At 47.2% G+C, this 23706-nt stretch overlaps 1 protein-coding gene across 1 annotated transcript in view; it reads right to left on the minus strand.

The window, feature by feature from the left end:
• LOXHD1 (lipoxygenase homology PLAT domains 1) overlaps positions 1-23706 on the minus strand; it is a 201731-nt gene that overhangs the window by 167541 nt on the left and 10484 nt on the right. The window contains exons 3-4 of the mRNA XM_089895136.1: positions 20766-20846; positions 18676-18860 (exon numbers count right to left, since the gene is read on the minus strand). Of these exons, the coding sequence (XP_089751262.1) occupies positions 18676-18860; positions 20766-20846 (266 nt within the window). The remainder of the gene's footprint in view (positions 1-18675; positions 18861-20765; positions 20847-23706) is intronic.

A 23706-nucleotide genomic window follows, 5' to 3' on the forward strand; every position in this document is an offset into this window, starting at 1 on the left:
TCTTCACACAGGGGTTGCAGTTCACAAGGCACTTGCATGTCCTTGATGGAGTCTGATCCATGCAAGGGCCACGTGAGGAGGGCAGGTACTGTGAACATTCTTACTGACAGACGAGGTACCGGGGCTCAGAGAGCAAGGTGGCTTAGCTGAGGACACACAGCTGCTAAATGTTGCCAGCAGGGCTCAAAGCCATGTCTCTTGTCTCCAAATCCAGGGCTGTTTCCAGAATACCTCATGGGCTCTCATGCTCTTGGCCAGAGGTCAGCAACATTTTTCTGTAAGTGCCAAATAATAAATATTCTAGGGCTTGCAGGCTTCCTGTGTCATGGAATATTCTTCTTGTTTTGATTTCTTTTCAACCCTTTAAATATGTGAAAGCCTTTCTAGTCTCATGGTCCACACAAAGACAGGTAGAAGACCGGGTTTGGCCACCCCCTGCCCTGTGTTTTCTTGTGCTCTCAGGCACCGTCCTGTGTGTTTCTGGCAGAGGACTGCAGGCAACTCTGCTCTCTGTGGCCTGGATGGGAACGGAGCTGTCTGGCTCAGGGGAGTCAGCTGCTGGTTGCAGGATAATCACAGCACAACCTAACCACTAGCTAAGCAGCTCAGGGCTCTGAAGGTGGCGGAACTATTGCCCTTTCTCTGTTGCGGTGGAAGGGGTGAGAAGGAGCAGGTCCTGTGCTCCGTTTTTCCTGCTCTTACAACGTTGTGTGACTAGGCTGAGCCTGCTGTTCCCTTGAGTCCAGTGGAGAAGGGGGTCTGGTCTGGGGTTTTCTGAAGGTGGGGACGATGGCAGGTCCAGTTCTGCAACCTTTGGCATTATGCCTTTCAGTTCATTGCCTGGTTGTGAACGAGCAAGGAGCAGAGATGGGGAGAGAGGGGAAGGTCAGGCTGGAGGAGGGACTAACAAGGAGTTCATCCCCCTTCCTGAGTGAGCATGGGAGAAACAGGGACTAGAGATGGCCCACCCCAGCCCTAAAGCTGGCCTGTGGTTTACCCATTTGGCATATTATCTGTTATAAAATTCTCCCTAGAACTGATTTCTCTCTGGCCTTTCAGCAGGATTACCGTTAGCCCAGATGGTGCCTTTGTGCAAATTAGATAAAGGGATCCCTTCCTCAAGACACATTACTGCCATCTGTTGGATAACTGTCATAATAAATGCATAAATCTACAAGCTCTATGATGTGAAAGCTGTCTCCTTACATAGTTGCACTTGTGCAGTGCATAGCCTGTACATCTGAACCCAGCAACCCTACCTTTCAGGTAGTAGCCTCCTTCCACTAAAGGTCAGCGGGAGCTCGGAGTGGACAAACTAATTGAAACGTTTGATCTGAACAATATACAACAGATACAGATCACGGTGCCAATCACCTGGTGCCTTCCAAAGCCAAACAGCGTTGAGCTGGGGTGCTGTACAGATAGTATCATTTACAGCTTAAAGACAGATTGCTACCTCAAGGCCACATCATTGGGTTGTCTGTGTCCTTCTTGCCCTGCCCAGGGGACACCCAAGTCCAGCCTTGCCCTTGTCCTTTTTTGCTTCTGCACGCCCCATTGCAGAGGCACAAGGCTACTCCCTCCAAACAGGAAATCTGTCCCCTGCGGACCAGCCGGAAGCTGCCTGTGCGGGCTTCCAGACAAGGCAGGCACTGGCAGGCCCCAGATGCCTCCTGCGGCGCCGGGTGTGCCAGCGGCTCCCACAGCCTCCCCAGCGCGCTGTCTGGAACAGTCAGCACACAGCAGTGACGGGACACATCTCCAGAGAGCAACCCTGGGTGGCAAGGGGAGGCAGAGCCCCGAGGGGGCCGGAAGCCCCAAGTCCTGGTGCCGCGTGCACAACTGAGCCAGCTGAGCTGCTCATCGTGTGCCCAACAGCAGAAGCCTAGCAAAGACCCCATAACTAAGCCTCTGGCCCACTTGCCAAGGAAGAGACCATCCCATCCCCAACGTGGTTTGAGCCTCCGAGAAGCTCACGTGGTCCAGGCTTTTTCAGGAAGCAGAGAATCATGAATGAGCTAATGATGAGCTGACTGAGTTTCTTTCCCTGCCTTTTGCCCATCCCCAGATCCTGTTTAATTAGAAAGTGGCTTTATTTATTTTGGCAGGTGAGACTGGGGAGGAGGGCTGGAAGGAGGATGACGGGTCTTGATTTTACCCCACCCCCAACCGCATCTGCCAGGTTCACACCCTGACACCCGGCACTTCCGCTCACCCAGAGCAAGGATGCCAACACACAGAAGTGAGATCTCACAGGCGCTGCGTGGGAGGAGATGAAAATGGCAGGGAGAGAGATTCGGGGGGGCTGCCCTGGGGGTGGAAGCCGAGGGGGAACGCTCTCCCCCCAGCCAGGGAATGCCCCTAACTACTCAAGCCTGCATGGGTATGGGGAGAATGTGGTCTGCAGAACCCAAGGATGGGCGGCAAGGCTCCATGCTGAGAGCTAGGTCATGGCCACTGATCAGTGAATGCCCTCCCAGGCCCATGGGCTCGAATTCTCCCTCCCCCAGTGCTGTCCCCAGACAGTTTCCTCCTTCTTCCCTCGAGTCCAGAGACCCAAATCTCTCACCCAGATTCACCCTATTCTTTAAACAGGACTGGAACACCTCTGCTTTCTCTATAAGGCCCTCGACCTCGTTGCCCTTGCAGACACACCCACTAATCAATAGATAGCTAGTGAGAAGCAGCCACATAGCACAGGGAGATCAGCTCGGTGCTTTGTGACCACCTAGAGGGGTGGGATAGGGAGGGTGGGAGGGAGGGAGACGCAAGAGGGAAGAGATATGGGAACATATGTATATGTATAACTGATTCACTTTGTTATAAAGCAGAAACTAACACACCATTGTAAAGCAATTATACTCCAATAAAGAATTTTTTAAAAAATAGATAATAAGAGCCTCCAGGGCTTACTGAGAACGTAGTGTGGGCCAGCACACCTATTATCTCCTGTAATCCTCGCAATGACTATTGTCACCATCTACCGATGAGGCAATCTATGGAAGCAGGAGGTTGACACAAGTTTTCACAGTTGGAAAAGATTGAAACCCACACCTGGACTCAAGGGATCCAGACAAGAAGGCTCTCTCCTTAGCTGTCATTACACCCACCCTACCGGCTGTAGCTTAAACCCCAGATTCTCTCTGAAGGGCCCTACCTCCCAAGCCCTAAGTGCTCCATTCCAGAACTTCTGGGGTCTGCATCACTTATTTGGCACTTAACACTTGCTAGAACACAGGCCAAGGGTTGAACTCAGCTGAGCCTGGTTACACAACATTAAAACATCACTCAGTCATGAATAGTCGCTCTTGGGTGGTAATCAAGAAAAAGTACTCTGCACTTTTCATCCCCCCCACCCCCAAATAAATATACAGCTCATATATTTCCTAGGAAACTGTGATGTCAGCCTAACGCTATCAGGTGTTTGACAGTATTGAGTAGATAAGCTTTTACTCCACCTCATGCTCACCTCCCTCACTGCCAAGCCCCACGGAGCTATTTCCAAACGCACCCCCATTGCTCGCCTGCCCCACTCCTGCTGCGCTGCCGAAGGTCCTTCCCTTCCACGTGCACCCTCACCCACTGTGGCTGCACTTCCACTCTTTCCAGCCCAGATTCCACTCCATTGCTGGAGTTTATCCTCCCACAGTGCTGGGAAGCCAGCACTTCTCAGTTGCTGCCCGAGGTGAGCAATACGTGTCAAAAGACTTATCATTCTGTGAACCCCTTGAGCCAACAATTCAATCCCTGTGCATAACAATTAGTTTATGCTAGGAAATAATTGTGTTCATGGATTACCTAAAAAGATGGCTATCACAGCACGGTTAGTAATGACAAGAAATTGAGAACAACTTAAAAATATCCAAAATGAGGGATTGTTGGGGGCGAATTATAGTATTCACTCATTCATGAAATACCATGCAGCCATTTAAAATAATAGTTTAGAAGATTAGTCAATGCTATTAAGTGAAAAAAATTGGATATAAATCTGACTATAATACAATACCATTTTTCATCAATATATAGTGTTTAATACATTCATGCACAAAAAAAGAATAGAAAAGAAATTCACCAAAATGTTAACAGAGGTGTCTCTAAGGCTGTCCTACACAGTGATTAAGTTCAAGTCTCTGGGTTCACTTTTGGCTCCTTCACTTATAAACAAATTACTTAACCTTTTTGTGCCTTTGTTTCCTTCATCTGCAAAATGGGGATGTGATAATACCTCCCTATGTCAGAAACATACAAACAGCTTATACAGCTTAATTTTAAAAAAAAAGAAAACAAAACAAAGAAACCAATCAAAACATGGGCAGAAGACCTGAATAGACATTTTTCCAAAGAAGACATATAGGCACATAAGGCCAACAGGCACATGAAAAGTTGCTCAGCATTGTTAATTATTAGAGAAATGCAAATCAAAACTACAGTGAGGTAACACCTCATTCCAGTCAAAATGGCCATCATCAAAAAGTCTACAAATAACAAATGCTGGAGAGGGTGTGGAGAAAAGGGAACTCTCCTACACTGTTGGTGGGAATGTAAATTGGTACATCCACTATGGAGAACAGCATGGAAGCTCCTTAAAAAACTGAAAATACAGTTACCATATGACCCAGCAATCCCACTCCTGGGCATATATCTAGAAAAGACAAAAACTCTAATTTGAAAAGATACATGCACCCCAATGTTCACAGCAGCACTATTTACAATAGCCAAGGCATGGAAGCAACCTAAGTGTCCATCAACAGATGAATGGATAATGAAGATGTGGTACATATATACAATGGAATATTACTCAGCCAGAAAAAAAGAATGAAATAATGCTATTTGCAACAACATGGATGGACTCAGAGATGATCACATTAAGTGAAGTAAGACAGACAGAGAAAGACAAATATCATATAATATCACTTATATGTGGAATCTAAATAAATGGTACAAGTGAACTTATTTATGAAACAGAAACAGACATAGAAAACAAACTAATGGTTACCAAAGGGGAAAGAAGGGGAGGGATACATTTGGGATTAACAGATACAAACTACTATATATAAACTAGATAAATAACAACGACCTACAGTCTAGCACAGGGAACTATATTCAATATCTTGTAATAACCTATAATGGAAAAGAGTATGAAAAACACTTGATGCTCAGGGGAGGGGTCAAGTAGGAAACCATTGGTGGCTGGAATGGACACCCACAGGCCAAGGCAGTATCTGGATCATAAACTCCCATTTTCATGATTACATAATACAGCTCTGCGAAAGTGCAATTTCCAAAAATAGAAACAAAGGTTATTATAAACACCTATTTGAAAACCAAAATAACCAAGTGTGGGGCAAATATACAATTCCATGCATTCCCCCAAAGTTCTGGCTGGTTGGTTGAAAGAGAATGTTGCTGGCAGTGGTCTCAGGGAACCTGAGGCCACAGTGAAGCTGCGAATTTGAGGGTCTGTCCCCAGCTTTGTGAATGAGACACTGTGCCACCAAGACCCATCAGTTCCTAAAGTGCCCTCATTCTGTTTGAAAGCCTGGCGAACTCCTCACCCATGAAGTCACAGATTGAGCATCACCTCCTCTATGAAGCCCTCCTGATTCCTCCTTCCTCTGTGCTTCCATTGGCCTGGGTCATCCCCCACCTACAACATTCTATCCCTTTGTACTGTGATTATTTACTGGCCTGACTCTCTTCCCCTCTAGACTCTAAGCTCCTATAGAGAAAAGGCCTTACATATTTACCCTGAGCCCAGGATCTGGTGCAGAGAAGATTCCCAATAAATGCGCACTGCCCATTGAATCACTGAATGACATTGGAGGAGCATGAGCTGGCCTCTTGAGCCCAAGGCTCTAGCTCTGTCTATAGTTACACTGTGTGACCAAGAGCAGCTTGCTCAACTTCCCTGGGCTTCTGATCTCTTCTCTGTAACACGGAGGAGGGTAGATAAGGTCGTTTTGGGTACTGAAATTATCTGGTACTCTTCACTGGGGCCTCATTCAAAGCAGTTCTCTTCTTCCCACTCTTTCCGGAGATGACTTTCTGCGATGCTAGGTGGTAGCAGATGGGGTGGGTGGGAAGCTGCTGTGAAGTTCAGAGGAGGAGAGTGCTGCGGGGCTGGCCCTGCTCTCCCCACCCCAAAGCCCTCGTGGCTGTGAGTCCGTGGGCCCAGGACCACCTCTGTAGGGCTCCAAGGAATCATGATTCCCATGAAGCAGCCACAGCAAATAGAGCTAGGGGACCCTGAGTAACACTTGAGCTGGGTTCAGGGGAAATGTCAGGGAGAGGGAAGGGGTTTGGGAAGAGCGGTGCCCCTCGCAAGCTTTGGCTGCCGTCAAGGTCATGAGCCTATCCCCAGTTGTCTAGATGAGCCTGCCGGATTCTAGAGGGGATCCTGACGCTTAGTGCCTCCAAAGTCCTTTCTTAGTCTGAGAGGCCAGAATCTTGAGTCTGTGCATCTCAGTGTCAGCGCAAGCCTAGATGTGGAAGAAGCAGCAGGGGGAGAAACACTGGCTTTGTAACAACAGCGACAACCAGACTTGCCTCATGTACTGAGCATTTATTCTATGTTCTGCACTGCACTAAGTCTTTTAACGTTCACTCCCCTAATTAACCAGCTCAAGCACTTTCTGAAGTGGGAATTAATGTTATCCCCACTTTACAGACGAGGAAATAGAGGTAGAGAGATTAAGGCATCTGTTCATGCTTAACTGGTAGAAAGGCAGAGGCCAGGTTTTGACCACAGAGATTGGGGGTTCAGAGACAGAGCGCTTGGTGGGGAGATGGGCATGTGCAAAAGAATAGAAAGTAGGGAGTGGGGATGAAATGTGGAAGAAGCATCCACTGTAGAAGGGGAGGGGCCAAAAGCCAATCTCCTCCTGCCTCCGTAGAGGAAGGCTAGCCCCAGACAATCCTCTCTGTTGGCTTGTGAAAATAAACACTCTACTAGTACTGAAAAGACCCAAGAGGCCATCTGGTGCCCCCTACTCCACAGAGGAAGAAACTGAGGACAGGAGAGGAACTGAGCTCTGCCCCATGTCCCATCCCTGCTGGGGGCAAAGCCAGAACTAGAACTCAGGGTGCACAGCCCATGTGCTTTCTGACCCAGAGAGCTATGTTTTTAAATTAATGATCTAACTACCCTATGATATCATCCAGTAGAATCTGGGAGTAGGTCAGGGCTGCCGGTTTATTTGGCAGGGCTCTCACGATGGGTGTCTTTTGCATCAGTCACCCAGGCTGCTTGCATTTGCTCCTGTACCATGCAGTTCTCTGGCTGGTCCGTAATCCACTGCAGGTCAACACAACCTGCACATGCCCCTAAGACGTTAATCACGATCCCTTTCTTGTGCTGTCCTTTTTTCAAATGCACCCTGGGCACTGTGCCCAACACAGTCTTGCCAAGACCTGGTGCACACCCGGAGCTGTGTGATAATCATTGTGTAGCACAGCCTGGGCTGGAAATTATAACCCAGTTACCTGATGAAATAAACAGGAGTGGAAACAGTGATTGTGCCAGAGGAACGCAATGTCATTTTTACCTGGTCCCCAGCTCTGGGCAACTTTGGGCCCCCAGCACTGGCTGTCTCATTTGGTAGAGCCAAAAAAAAAAAAAAGCCAATCCATTTGCTCCAGACTGGGAAGCAATGAGAACGTCATCTGCCTCCCCGCCGCCTGCACACACTGCATGCAGCCCACCTGCCCAAGCTGTTGCTCCTCCTTGTGGGCTCCCTTTCCTCCAACTACCAGCCCCTCCGTCTCTTTGGAGCACAACACAAAACTGGTTGCAGGCGTATTTATTATTAATCCACCAAAGAAGACTAAACGCTCCTTAGAGGAAGGTTTGTCCCTAACGAACAGGTCCCAGCTGGGAGCAGGGGTGGTGGCTGGACCCACCTCACTCCGGGCCCTTCTGAATGCAAGGGCCCTCTCGGCTGTCAGTGAGGCCTGGTCTGAAACCCTGATGAGCTGTTGTGCCTGGGCTCTGACAGCCCTGGGGTGTGCACAGCCCCCAGGCCAGCTGGAACTCAGCTCCTGGCTTCAGAGGCCTGTCTCACTGCCAAGCTGGCAGGCTCTCCTGTTGCAATGTGGGCTCAGTACTGACTTAAGCCACGTGATCAACTCAGTGCTTTTCAAGGTGGGAGGGTTTGTGGGTTGGCACCAGGATGGGGACAATTACTTGGCCAGCAGGCAGGAAATGATGTCATATTGGCAGTGAGAAGGCCGTGTCTGCCCTAAACAGGTCTTGCCCTTGCCTCCCTACCGGTGAGAGCCCCTGGCTTACGCTCCTTCGAGCCCCAACACTGAGTCACCCCAAATCTACTCCATCTTATCCTGCCTGTCTACCTCCACATCCCCACCCCTGATCTTTCAGTGCCACCCCCATCCCACCTCCAGCTTCAGGGATGTGCCCTGAGCCTCCCTGGGGCCAGAAAGGCACGGGTAGCCCTGGGTTCTCAGCCTGTGTAAGTCTGCAGTGTGCTTCTCAACTGCATGTGCGTGCTGTGCCCCATGAATGTCACACTAAAGGTGACCCAGCATCAAGGGGATCACTGGGCGGAAGAAACATGGAGCCAGGTGAAAGGGCCGAGGGATGCTTAGCTAGCAGAGTACCAGAGGAAGCTAGCGCCTCAAGGGACCTTGGACAACATCCGGGTTTTCTGGTAAGATGAGAAGGCAGCCCAGAGGACAAGTAACTTGCCTAAGGGGCACAATTACAGAGGGGCAAGTCTAGAAGCCAGCTCTCTGTGCCCCAGGAGAGCTCTTTCCACCCATCTCTGCTGCTGGTCTTCATGAGTGGGTGTGTCTGCACACAACCCACACACACACGAGCTCGCGTCCTATCGATCTTCACCCAAGACCCACCGAAGTGACCAAGTGCGCAGGCACAAGTGAAAGTGTTACCCTCAGAGAAACCTGAGCTTAGCTGGAGACACCAGATAGACACTTATTAAGGAGTTAGAACCCAAAGAGGCAAATAGCGGTCTCTGAGATATGGTGTTTCTCAGCCATTTATCCATCTCAAAACTCCTGAGGGCTATAGCACACCCCCATCAGCCACAGTGGCTCGTTCTGGCTATAGCTGATTCAGCCAGAATGTATCTGAACCTCAGGGAGCAGGTGGAAAAGTTCCTCCTCTCTGCCCATGAGATTCCTTACACATCCCCTAACTGCCTTTGGGGTGGGGGCACCACTCTGAGAATCACTGCACTACAGTGGAAGGCACAGACTTCACTTTCTCCAGAGTTTGCAGGGAGAGAAGAACCCAAGGCAAGGGCACAGGTGATGCTTTCCAGAGAGGCTGGGGCTTTAGACCCAATGGGGTTTGGGTGGCACGGAGAAAACAGAAGGAGAGGGTGAAATAGAGCAGGTGAGGGGGAAGAGGCACGGGCCCTGATGTTTCCTCTGACCCTGGTATATATTTCAGTGGGTGATCCACAATTTTCTCTCTAACTGACTTGAGACAGATGTCTGGGAGAAAGGAGAAGCCCCCAAGGCAGCAGGCAGGCAGGCAGGCCCTGGGGCTCTGGCGAGAGCAGTCCTATTCAGTTCTTTTCGGGGTAGCTGAGGTGGGGCCTGAACCCCAGAAACTGCTCTCAGTAGTCTGGCTTCCACTCCACAATCTGGGAGTAGGTGGGGAGAGGGTGTCTCATCCTGTCCCTCAGGCTTCAATCCCATTTCCCATGGGTCCCTTGAAACCTCTTCATGGTTTATTAGTGCCGGAGAGAACAGCTTTCAGAGCGCTGCCTGCCAGACACTAGAGCCAACACAGTCTGAGCAAACAGGTTGAGAAAGGGGAGGTGCTGGCCTGAGATCAAGAAACAGAGGAGGAGACTACTCAGGGTCATGGATGTTCACCCTGACCTTCGTTGTAGGTGCAAAGCGGAGATAATAATAGACCTTACTTCCTCAGGGTGTTATGAATTGTAAATAAGATACTATCTGTAAGGTATATGCACACGAAGACACAGTCTGAAGAAGGATTTTGTCCATAGCTAGTAGGTGGCGTTGTTGGGATTTGAACCTAGGACTCTGTGACTTGAGACGGGAGCTCTGAACCATCATGCCCTCCACCCTCTTTGTGAATACCTTGTACTATGGCAATGTCTGTCCTCTCTTAGACTGTGAGCACCTTGAGGGAAAAGACCATGTTTTCACCCTGACCCGGAATCTAAGAGCAGCTCAGGGGGGGCATCACCAATGGCAGTTGCTAATGATGAAGCTTCAATTCAAGGTCTGGGAGACTGTCCTTAGATCCTGGCCAAGGGCTTTCACCAGTGTGTAAATGTCAATGCCCCTCTGGGTTCTGGGTGTCAAAAGGGTGAGCCATTCCAGACAGGATGAAATAAATCCTCCAGGAAGGGAATCAGGCGTCCGTGTCAATGGAGGTGGGGGAATGCAAAGAACCAGATGGCAGGAGGGAAAATTCGCCACGCTTCTGGAACGATTCGATAGTCAAGACTGTGTTTCCAGGTATAATCAACACAGATATGCTGAAAAAGCAGCTGCCAACCTTCCCCAGGCCCCAGAAAGTGCCAGGACCCCTGACACCCATTCTAAGAAGGAAATGAGCATAGAGGTGGCTGCAACCTCCCTGTTCAGGCTGCATATATATCTGAGATGCTTAATTAGGAAGTGTGATGTCTGCCTGGATCATTTTTTTGTTGAGATATGGTGGAGAGTGAGCCAAGATTGGGACACCCACACCTGCTGACTCACGTGGGGATGAGTCAGGAGAATCCATAGGTTTCTCCAGCAGCCTCTAAGTCCTGGGCAAGGACTGGGGACTTGGGGTGGAGAGAGCATTTTCATCTTTTCTTCCAGGTGATTATGGTGTAGTGTCACTGTTAAAAATACTTAATGAGAATTTAGGGTGCATTAAAAGAAGCAGGATGTAAACCAAATGTCCATTAACCAATGAATGGATAAATAAAATGTAGTATAAATATAAAAAGGAGTATTATTAGGCCATAAAAAGAAGTGAATTACTGATATATGCTATAACATGAATAAAGCTTGAAAACAGGGCTTCCCTGGTGGCGCAGTGGTTGAGAGTCCGCCTGCCAATGCAGGGGACACAGGTTCGTGCCCCGGTCTGGGAAGATCCCCCATGCCGCGGAGCGGCTGGGCCCGTGAGCCATGGCCACTGAGCCTGCGCGTCCGGAGCCTGTGCTCCGCAATGGGAGAGCCCACAACAGTGAGAGGCCCGTGTACCGCAAAAAAAAAAAAAAAAAACCTTGAAAACATGCTGTATGAAAGAAACAAGTCACAAAAGGCCCCATATTATATGATTCTGTGTATATGAAATGTCTAGAATAGACAAAGCTATACAGATAGAAAGTGAATTAATGGTTGCCTAGACCTAGGGAGTATTGGGAGGGGTGTGTTGTGAGTGACTGCTAAAGGGTATAGGACTTCTTTTGGAATGATAAAAATGTTCTAAATTTGATCGTGGTGATGGTTGCACAACTTCACAAATATACAAAAAACCATTGAATGTACACTTTAAGGGTGAATTATATGGTATGTGAAGTATATCCCAATAAACAAAAAAAAGTAGAAAAAAAGAAGCAGGACATCAAGGGACACTGAATAGCCAAAACAATCTTTAAAAAGAATAACAGGGACTTCCCTGGAGATCCAGTGGTTAAGACTTCACCTTCCAATGCAGGGGCTACAAGTTTGATCCCTGGTCAAGGAGCTAAGATCCCACATGCCTCAGGGCCAAAAAACCAAAACATAAAACAGAAGCAATATTGTAACAAATTCAATGGTCCACATCAAAAAATCTAAAAAATAAAATAAAATAAAAAGAAGAACAAATTTGGAGGTCTCACACATCCTGATTTCAAAACTCCTACAAAATTACAGTAATAAAAATGGTGTGGTACTAGCATAAGGACAGACATTTAGAACAATGGAATATAACAGAGAGCCCAGAAATAAACCCTCATATATATGGCCAAATGATTTTCAACAAGGGTGCTAAGACCATTCAATGGGGAATGGTCTTAGCACAGTCTTTTCCACAAATGGTGCTGAGAAAACTGAATATCCACATACAAAATAATGAAGTTGGACCCTTACCTTTCACCATATACAAAATTTAATTCAAAATAGATCAACAACCAAAATGTAAGAGCTAAATCTATAGCACTCTTAGAAGAAAACATTGGGACAAAAGCTTCATGACATAGGATTTGGCAGTGACTTCGGATATGACACCAGAAGCATAAGCAACAAAAGAAAAACTAGGTAAATTAGACTTCATAAAAATTAAAAACTTTTATGCACCAGCAGACACAAATAGCACAAAAGGCAGCCCATGGAATGGGAGAAAATATTTGTAAATCATGTCTGATAAAGGGTTTATATCCAGAAATATATTCTGGATAGACTCTTACAACTCCACAAGAAAACAAACAACCTGATTAAAAAATGGGCAAAGGACTTGAATGGACATTTCTCCAAAAAGATATACAAATGACCAATAAGCACATGAAGAGATGCACAACGTCACTTATCCCCAGGAAATGCAAATCGAAACCACAGTTGAGACACCACCTCACAACCATTAAGATGGTTATTATCAAATATAAACAAATAAAAACCCCAGAAAATAACAAGTATTGATGAGTGCGTGGAAAAATTGGAATTGCTGGTAGGAATGCAAAATGGTGCAGCTGCTGCAGAAAGGAGCATGGCAGTTCCTCAAAAAGTTAAACATAGAATTACCATATGATCCAGTAATTCCACTTCTGGGTATATATCCAAAAGAACTGAAGGCAGGAACTCGAACAGATATTCGTACATCAATGTTTACAGCAACATTATTCATAATAGTCAAAAGGTGGAAACAACCCAAAGGTCCATTGACAGACAAATGGATAAATAAAATGCGGTCTATACATACAATGGAATAGTATTCGGCCTTACAAAGAAAGGAAATTCTGACACATGTTACAATGTGGATGAACCTTGAAGATACTATGCTAAGTGAAATAAGCAGTCACAAAAGGACAAATATTCTATGATTCCACTTATATGAGGTTCCTAAGTAGTCATTTTCAGAGAGACAGGAAGAAGAATAGAGGTTACCAGGGGTTGGGGGAGGGGGAGGGGAATATGGAGTTATCCTTCAATAGGTACAAATTTCAGCTGGGGAAGATTAAAGAATTCCGGAGATGGATTGTAGTGATGGTTTCACAACAATGTGAATGTACTAGTGCCATTGAATGGTGCATTTGAAAATAGTTAAGATGGTAAATATTATGTATATTTTTCCACAATAATATTTTAAAAGAAGCAGGCAACAAATATTATGTATATTTTTCCACAATAATTTTTAAAAAGCAGGCAATGGAGTCAGGGAGGCCCTCTGCACGCTGTTCTGATGAGGCCCCATCTGAAACACAGGGTTCTAGCTTGAGAGGCACGTTCTTGAGGGGCAATGATAAACCAGGGCTGCTCAGGAGCCAGGCTGGGGATGAGCCACAAGAGGAGAGGCTGAGGAACCTGGGGGTGCAATCCTGAGAGGAGAGAGCCCTGTCTTCCTACAGTCAAAGGGCTAACGTGAAAACCTCCTGCGCCGGGTGCGGGGAGGTCTGAATCAGATTAGCAAACATCTCAGGGAGACTCATGGGGGTTTAATTTCAGGCTGACCCTTCTGACAACAAGAGCCGCTCATCAGTGGAATGGGTTGCACTGGGAGGTTGGGCAGCATTCCCCACTCAAGAAAGGCTAGATTTAAACCAAAGCTGGAGAAGCAACTGGCGGGGATGCTGTGGAAGGATTCCTGTGACAGCAGGAGGCTGGGCCAGCTGACCTCCATGAGCCCCTCGCTCTGATCCCTCAGGTGCCCTTGGTCTTGCCCTGTCCAAGGGGCAGACAGAAGGCACATTCCACCAACAACTAGTAGCCCTGACTTCCAGTCCCAGCTCTGTCAGTGATTGGCTGTCTGATCTTGGATGAGTCACCACCTCCCGGGCCTCAGTTTACTCATTTGTGTAATTAACACCTGCCTGCCTTCCCTCACCCCCCCCCCAGAAGTGTGGCAAGGACAAAGTGAAGCAAAGACTCATGAAGAGGAGAGCCCAGATACCTTCGCAGCCCTCCTCCCCTCCCTCCTGGCCTCTGCTTTCCCTTTCTCCCAGAGCAGGGCTGGTAGTGTTTCCAAGGATGCAGTTTGCACACCACTGGTGGTGTGTGGTATGCTAGGGGTGATACATGAGGCTTATCTAATGTTGCATATTTATTTTAATATGTGCTAATTATCCTTGATATTTTTAGCAAAGGATAACAATAAAGTTTTTAATGATAGCTATATCGACTTTTTTTTTTTTTTTTTTTTTTGCGGTTCGCAGGCCTCTCACTGTTGTGGCCTCTCCCGTTGCGGAGCACAGGCTCTGGACGCGCAGGCTCAGCGGCCATGGCTCACAGGCCCAGCCGCTCCGCGGCATGTGGGATCTTCCCGGCATGAACCCGTGTCCCCTGCATCGGCAGGCGGACTCTCAACCACTGCGCCACTAGGGAAGCCCTCAACTTTCTTTTTAAAATATACTTACAAGTTAATATAAGTTGTAAAAAGTGAGTTAAAGAAGAGTAATAATAACGAAAGTGATATTTGAATAAAGCAAAAGTCCTGAAGGAGGAATGTGAGTGGCTGGGATTTGGGAACCCCAGATGGATTGGGGAGATATAACAGCCTGGGCCCCCAGGCCCCAGCAACATCCTCCCAGGCCTGGTGACCAGATGCAAAGAAGACCAAAAGACAAAGCCTTTTTGGTTGGTCCTATTGCCTGGTTCCCTTAAGGTGCCAGATTTTACCAACCGATTGACAACTAAGAAATAGAACTAGGTTCTTGGATCCTCCATCCACATGACTGTGAGCTGGTCGACTTCTACCTCCTTCTTCTTGAACCTGCTGTCTCTGTTCATACTCGTGCCAGTGGCTCCATGAGGAAGAGGACAGCCCTGACTCAGCCATTCCCCTCGAGGTGGTAGGAACATGTTGGGTCCCTCTCCCAAAGTATACTTAAACAGAAGCCTAAAGAGGAAATGCCAGGCTCTGTGCCACGTGGCGAGGGTGATATTCTTGTCTGGGGCAGCAGTTCCAGTGCACCTCGGCTTAGCTTCTGCACCAGGGAGGGCAAGCTCCCCTCAGGCACTTGTGTCTTTAAGCATGATAAGCGAGATCCCCTGTAGAGGAACCATCTAGAAAACTAATCAAGGCCCAGTCCCCTCCACTCCACTATTATCTGCTGATCACCTTGGTCAAAGGGCCGGTCAGTCAGCCTGGAACACCCACCTTCCCTGAGGAGCTGGGATGAAAGAAGGTTCCAGCTGATTATTAGCCAGAACTTTGGGAGATGGCCCTTGGGGGTGGGAAGAGGGGAACAAGGGGAGGAGGGCATGGAATACACTCAGAAAATGCCCCCTTTCCTCTCTTCTCCTTCTATTGTGGCCCACATCCCACATTTTGAAACATTTTTACCTGTCAAACTACGAATAAAGAAATAATTATCTTCCCCATTTTGATGATCAAAGACCTCCAAACACCAAGTTAGTATAATTCCAGGTGAAAAGAAAAGAAACTTAACCTTTTGTTTACCAATACAGTCCCTGAATATATGAAGATCATTTTTTTCATTCCCTCTCCCAGAATCTAGCCTGGAAATACTAAAAACCCAATGCCCCCCAGCCCATAAAGGAGCAGGGAGCACAGTTAGGCAGCCTGACTCAGAGACTTTAAGAAAACACTACCCTGGACAGTTTTTGTGGAAAGTTGGGGAACCACTGAGTTAATTCATTCTTTCTCAATGGTGATTTTCAGAAGCTCTTCTCCTAACAGTGGAGCAATGGGTTTTCATGTGACCAAAGCAGAAGGTTGGATAAGGAGCTAAAAGGAGGGAAAAGGCCAAGAAAGGGGAAACTAAGAGAACAAAAGAGAAAGATGGCAAGCTTGACAATTTGCTAAGGATTGATCCTGATAAAGAGACTGGATCAAGGATTAAAGTGCTTAAGGTCTATAGGAGAATTGGTGAAATTCACCCCAATAGAAAAGACAGGCACAGGGGGCATGGGCAGACAATTCACACACACACACCACAAATGGCCAATAAACATATGAAAATGTTCAACCTCACCAGTAATCAAAGGGAGAACATTTAAAAGCTCCTTTTCCAGAATGGCCATCACCAAAAAACCTACAAACAATAAATGCTGGAGAGGGTGTGGAGAAAAGCGAACCCTCCTACACTATAGGTGAGAATGTAAACTGGTACAGCCACTATGGAGAACAGTATGGAGGTTCCTTAAAAAACTAAAAATACAGTTACCATATGATCCAGCAATCCCACTCCTGGGAATATAACTGGAGAAAACCATAATTCGAAAATATACATGCACCTCAATGTTCACTGCAGCAGTATTTACAATAGCCAGGACATGGAAGCAGCCTAAGTGTACATCAACAGAGGAATGGATAAAGAAGATGTGGTACATATATACAATGTGGAAGATGTGGTACTTATATACAATGAAATATTGGAATGGAATGGAATATTACTCAGCCATAAAAAGAACGAAATAATGCCATTTGCAGCAACATGGATGGACCTAGAGAGTGAAGATGGACCTACTGACTGAAGTAAGTCAGAAAGAGACAGACAAATATCATATGACATTGCTTATATGTGGAATCTAAAAAAAGGGTACAAATAAACTTGTCTACAAAACAGAAATAGAGTTACAGATGTAGAAAACAAACTTACAGTTACCAGAGGGTAAGTGGGGGGAGGGATAAATTGGGAGATTAGGATTGACATATACACACTACTATATATAAAATAGATAACTAATAAAGACCTACTGTATAGCACAGGGAACTCTACTCAATACTCTGTAATGGCCTATATGGGAAAAGAATCTAAAAACGAGTGGCTATATGTATACATATAACTGATTCACTTTGCTGTATACCTGAAAGTAACACAACATTGTAAATAAACTATACTCCAATAAAAAATTAATTTAAAAACATAATAAAAGCCCCTGTTCCCATCCAGTTGGGAAATTAAACAATACTACCAGCTGTTGGCAAGGCCAAGTGGAGTGGGTGCTCTTGCACAGTTGGTGGGACTGTGCACTGATGGGTCCTTTCTAGCACACTTTGGGAATACCCATTAAAAGCCTTAACCCTGTGTATTCTATCTGACCTAGAAATTCCACTTAGGAATTTATCTTAAGGAAAGAATCTTTATCTGTGCAAAGATTTAGGTGTATTGTTCATAATAGTATTATTTATAATAACAAAAAATTTAGAGGGGGAACACGGTATAAATGTCCAACTATAAAGGATTCAATGAATAAATGATGGTATCTCCCTACACCAGAATGCTACAGAGCCATTACAAGTAGGGGTGTTGAGTGACATTTAATGGCTTAGAAATATACATGCTCTAAAACAGGAGATGTTGTAACAGCCCATCCTTTCAAACTATATATTCATAGAAAAGACTAGAAATAAGTGCGCAAAAATTTCACCGGTGATGTTTTTCCAGGTGATGGGATTACAGGTATTCTTCTTATATAATTGTGTTTCCATAGCTTCTAAATTTTCTGCAATGATCAAATTTGGCTTTTGTAGTAAAAGATGGATAACATATCTTTAAAAAAAGAATCAGTGAAGTTGCAGGTTATTGCGATGGGGACAACAGAGGAATGGGGCAAGTGTTCAAGGTCAGCTGGGAGGTGGGAGATAAGAGGTAGACAGAGAAATTGAGAGCTGAAGTCCATTGGAAGAGAGGATATATTTATGTGCTCAGCTGGGGTGCAAGAGCCAGTGGCACTTGGAGACCACTGGGTACGTGCTGGGAGGTGAAATGTGTTCTACTGGGTGACCGTGGGAAAGTCACTTCTCTTCTCCTGGTCGCCAAGCTCCTTTCCTCTCCGATGGCCCATGACTCTGTGCAATAAGGCTATTATGATGATGGTACCCACATGTGACGTCCCCTTATTTGAAAAGACAAATATGTTCAATAATGGGGTGAGGTGAGGTCAGGACTTTAGGTAACAAAGGAGTGATAAAATAGGACATGAGATACAACGTGTATTTTTATATGCTTTGATCCCCTGCCTCCCATTTTTCCTGTAGAGCTAAAAATGACTGAATTTAAGGATTTGGGCCAAATGTACTTGAAATAAGTTGTTTTACTCCTCATAAAATCAGGAGGAGTTGGGGGCAGCACGATGGAACTCTGGGAGCTGTAGATTGCGATTCACATCCACCATGCCCCCCTGGCTAGAACTCACCTTCCTTGGTCATCAGAAAAAAAGCTAGGGAACAGGAAGACAGGGAAAACTGCCTTTGAACTCAGAGGGAACGCTCCGTAGATACATACTCATCAACAAGAGCTGTTGAAAACATAGGGTACGCTCGGGGCTGTGCCCATTCCTCCATCACGGCTCCAGGACCTCCTGCATCTCCCACTTCCATGAGCCCCCAGGACTTGCTCTTGGGAGGGACCCAAGGAAAAGCTGGGGCTTCCCCTGGGCCCTAGCCAACAGGAAGAGGTGGCAAGGGGTGATGGGGCTGCCCAGAACAAGACAGAGGCCTGGGTGAGCCCAGTGCAGGCAGGGAGGGATGGTGGGCAAGCCAGCCTGGGCACTGACCTCTGGGCACGTCCATGGGGTTGAAGCTGGCCAACAGGTCGCGACACCACTGGCGGTCACCCTCCACCTTGCTCAGCCAGTTGTTGCAGTTGAAGTAGTAACGGAGGTGAGGCCGCTTCATGTCGGTCACAATCACACGGTCCAGGTACCAGCTGGCGTTCAAGCCTGTGTTGTCATGCTCGATCCTGGTGCAGAAACAGACACCCGCACCGTCACTGGCAGAACAGAAACGACGCCCCTTCCATACCAATACCCCAATGTTTGTTCCCAAGAGAGGTTTAATCATTTTGATGTTGTTGTTACTTTACCTCTCCAACCTCAGTTTCCTTATCTACAAAGTGGGGACTCCTTGCAAGGTGGATGAGCTTATGAATGAATATTGCATCGTTACATTGCCCACAAGGAGATATTGCCTTCCATGGAAAATCCAGGATTGCTAAGGCTTGCAGCGGGACCATCTTGAGCTTCCCCTCTCTCCCTGACTCCCAGACACACCCCCGCACCCCAGATACTCAGTCCCACCACCCAGAGGATCCCCCATGGCCACACAGAACTGGTGTTGCCCCATAGAAATATCACATGAGCTTCATGTGTGAGCCAGATAGGTAATTTTAGATTTTCTAGTAGCCACATTGAAAAAGAAAGACACTGGTGAAACTAATCTTAATAATATATATTGTTTAATCCACTTATCATTTCAGTGGGTAACCGTGTAAACATCTATTAATGAGCTATCTTACATCCTTTACTTCATACTAGTTTTCCAAAGACCTGGTGTGTTTTTGCACACACAGTGCATCTGGTTCGGGCTAGCCACATTAGAGTGATCAATCGCCCCGTGGGGCCAGGGGCTGCTGCATTGGGCAGCAGAGATCCAGACTTTTCAAAACCTGGCCCCGATTATCTTCTGCCACTTCCTACAGTCCTCTTCATCCTTGGCAAGTCCAGTTTTCTCTTTGAGGCCCAGCTTCTTCCCCCGAACTTGACCCTTGGACGACGTCACTTTGCACCAAGCATCCCATCACAGTGAGGCCTTACAACTTGCAGGTCTTAACGGGACAACCACAGTCCAAGACGACACACACATGGATGACACATATGATATACCCAAGGATGCATGCCTCTGCCCGGCATGGAGCCTGGCACATAATGGACCTCAGCTTAGTGGCTGCCTTTCCCACACACTGACACCTTCTTCCCGACCCTCCCCCATAAGAGCCCCTTCCGTGTTCATAACCCCCTTTCCCCACACAACCGGTGCCAGGGCCCTCATAAGTCCCTTATTTTCCCAGTAAATAGAGTTCATGGCCCTATATTTTCTAGTGGGAGGAAAAAAAAAAAACAAGGACTGAACGGAGGCAGCATTTCCCTTCTGTCCAGGCCCTCTAGTCTGGGTACAGTCAGACCATAAGTGATCTTGACATGCTGGCAAATGGGCATGACTTGATTCGGGGTGGTAGTAGGTGGAGGGGGGCAAACAGGGGCAATTGAAGGCTGTTCCTTAGCAACCAGGCTGGTAGAGTTATCCCTCCCCACACATTCACAAAAACTCCACCAGACAGAGCAAGATTAGGGGAGATCTCTGTCAAAAGGCATCCTGCAACATGACCTGGCATCTCTAACACTCACTGGGCGCTTACTGTATGCCAGTTAATATTCTAAACACTGACTCATTGAATTCCTACTAACTCTAATGGTGCCCTAGGAGCTGGGCACCATTATTACAGACAAGGAAACTGAGGCCTGGAGAGGAAACCTTCCCAAAGTCCCACAACTGGTAAATGGCAGGGCAGAAATTTGAACGAAGGCAATCTGGACTGAGTCTACCAACCACTTTGCTAGGGTTTCTCAGAGCATATTTCCCAAGTGTGTGAAAAATGGTCTCAAGTTGTCTTAACCCAAAGAAGTGAAACTCTAATGGGCAAATTTAGGGCACAATGACTCAGAGTGGGAGGGAAAGATTTGGGCCTTTGGTCACCCGTCAGATGATGTCAGGAGAGCAATCAACACCCAAAAGTGTCAGTAGTGAAATCAGTTCCTATTCTACTTGCCTTCCTCTCACCCAACCTGGTCAGGGGCCAGGTTCTCACCTGATTTTGTAGATGAGGCCCACGTTATTGGTTCTCACCCGGAACACATCGACGTTGGCTTTCTCAAAGGCAGATTCGCTCCTGCAATGAAGGTGTGCACAGTTAGCACAGACCAGCGCTTGGTTCACAGGCCCTGGAGGAGAGCCAAAGGCTGGCATCCCCCTACTTCCTCCACCATCCCACTCCAGGAAGTGCTACTGCCAGCCAATCCCATTCTGAGATTCCTTTCTGACATGGTTTGGAGAGGTGGAGGGCAAGGATGGTTAGTATTCATTCCTTGCTTTCACGCCCAGGTTCTTATAGGATCCTTGCTATGTATCATTAAGGCAAGCATGGTGGGCAACATTAGCCCCATTTTACAAACAAATAAATTGCTATTTGGTAGCAGAGCTGGGACCAGAACCTGGCTCCCAAAGTCATGATCCAGTGCTCTGTGGTTGCTCTGGGTTGGGAGAGTGGAGGAGGAAGGAAGGTGTGATAAATGCCATGGTGCTCTTGGGTCTGCAGGCCTCCTGGCCTCTCCTCCTCACCTGCCTTGCTCTTGCTGGGAAGAGTTGCAATGGCAGCCCCAAGTGGATGCAAACCTTGGGTGGTGGGCCATGGTCCTGCCATTCCAAGGAAGGAAACATTCAACCCAAACCAGCGACCAGGGAAGTGGGGGCAGTGAGGGAACGCATATCTGGCATCCCGCAGAGGGTGCAAACAGAAGCAAGTGCACCTGAGATGTTTCTCAATGAGATGCCCAAGCAAGTCGAGACTCAGGAGCGTCCTAGCATCCATCAGCTTAGACACAGGAAGGCTGGAGCACCGAGTCCTCTGGGAGTGGAAGCCTGAACCTCACGTGGACATCTGCTCTGTCCTCTGTGTAGGCCAGGACGCCTGCCGCTTGAGCCCAGGCCTGCTTGCAGCTCTTCCTGCTACCACAGTGAAGGCCTCACAGGGCTGAGAGCTGTGGACCTCCCTCAGTGCTCCCGGCCAGGGCTTTCAGCATTAGCACACAGCCCATGGGAAAAGAAAAACGCAGAAGGTGTGTCTGTTCATTGGCCATCACGTGTTTCAAAATAAAGAGGGAGGTGAAAGGCCTTCTCCCCAAGGCAGCAAAGGCTCAGACTCTCTCAGTAACAGAAGGCTTTTAAGGTTCTAGAGACCCGGAAGCTGTGATTCTGCAAACAGACCCACTCTGGCAAACAGTCTGGTCTGGGGAGATATTTCCTTATGGTGGGCACAGCATGAGACATGGGGCCCAGGGCCCTCCTAAAGCAGTGCAGAGCTCACAAAATCAGGTAAAAATGTGCACCGAGGCCGCCTTGTCAGGGAGAAGAGCCCCCAGTGGTGTAGCCCGGGGAACAGAGCGGGAGGAGAGAGTGGCGGGAACTTCCGGGTTTTGCTGGAGTGAAAAGGCCCGCCCCCAGGCTGGCGACATGGACCTGTCAGAATCTCACTTCCAAGGCTGAGTGACAACATGGCCTGTATTCTGTTGCAGAGTCAAAGCAGTTGTTAAATGACTTGCAAAACACATGAACATTGATTATGTGCATCAGGACTGTGTGAATGGGAAACAAGGAAATGAATAAGAGGTATTTTCTGTTTCAGTATACAAGACAAGGAAATCGATTTTCAGAATAGACAGGAGTCTCTATATCATATAAATACCCTACAAAGCAATCACCCTGGGAAGCTCTATGATGGAATATCATGCAGCCATTAAAAATCCTATTGTGAAAGAGTGTTTAATACAACAGAAACAGGTTTATGAAATAGGCTTAAAAGAAAAAACAGGTTAAAAATAGAACGTATAAACAACAACCAATACAAAAAGGACACCAAGTTCATTTAAAAACAATAAAGAGGGGGAGGATTTATACAAAAACATCATGTCTACATAATAAGACTATTATGAAGTGCTGGTTATTTATTCTTGTGTTCATTTTTTTCAGTTTTCTGAAGGGAGCACATCTTGATTTCGTAATTATGAAAAAAGTACAGTCCCCTGCTTCAGAACCCCCCGCTCCACCCAGCCCACAGCTGCTTGTGGTGAATTCTTCGGAATGAATTTGAGGCTCGCTGGGCTTCATCTGCTGAGGGTGCATGGAATTTGGGAAACAACCAACGCCAATGAGTAGGGGAAGTGGAGGGTGATTTGGAAAAGAAAACACAAGGTGTGATTTGGACGGAAAGCAGCTGGCTTTTTAGGGTGCTTCTCATAAGAGTTCCAGCTCCAGCAGCTGCATCCAGCAAGGGGAGCTCTGCACCTTCAAAAAGGCCCTGCACACGCGACCAGGTGGAATGTGGGTTGGCGCTTTCCAGCGTGTTTGTTAAATAATCGACCATGCTGCTTTACAGTCACTCAAAAAAGACATTTTAAAAAGCGAGGTGGAAGAAGGGAAACGAGGAAGAAAGGTTTGCCAGGATGGGCAGAAGGCGTGCTCCACGCTGTCTCAGGACCACACTGGAGCATCCAGGGCGTCACAGAATGTGACGCAATCATCCACAGTGTTTACAACATGGAGACCAATATCCTGGCGGACAAGAGCAAAGCCTTCTGCATTTCAGGGGTCTCTCTTCAGAGAAGGGAAAGCAAAGGACTGCAGAGACAGGGCTCTACAGACTCCCTCCTCTCAGGGAGGGGCCAAAACAATCCCAGATGAGCTCCAACCCCAGCCCACTTGGGGTCAGACTCCGAAATCCCCCCTTCCAATAAGTCAGAATGCAAATGCTGGTGGGTTTCAGAAAACTGACTGAAGGCGGTGTGGAAACAGCAAACGACAGAGGTCCCTGCCAAAGAAACATCAGAAATAGACACTTCTTCACATTTCCTTGTGGGAGATGGCAGGTTTTCCACAGCTCCTGGTCAATCCTCAAATGCAGGACACAGCTCCCTGCCCGTGCCTGCCGTTCCACAGGGATCCCACCCTTTCCAGGCAACACAGGGCATTTTAGC

The sequence above is a fragment of the Delphinapterus leucas genome, chromosome 14 (genome assembly GCF_059928025.1).
Source record: "Delphinapterus leucas isolate spDelLeu-1000000601 "Yukka" chromosome 14, BTC_Dleu_Yukka2, whole genome shotgun sequence".
Classification (NCBI taxonomy): Eukaryota; Metazoa; Chordata; class Mammalia; order Artiodactyla; family Monodontidae; genus Delphinapterus; species Delphinapterus leucas.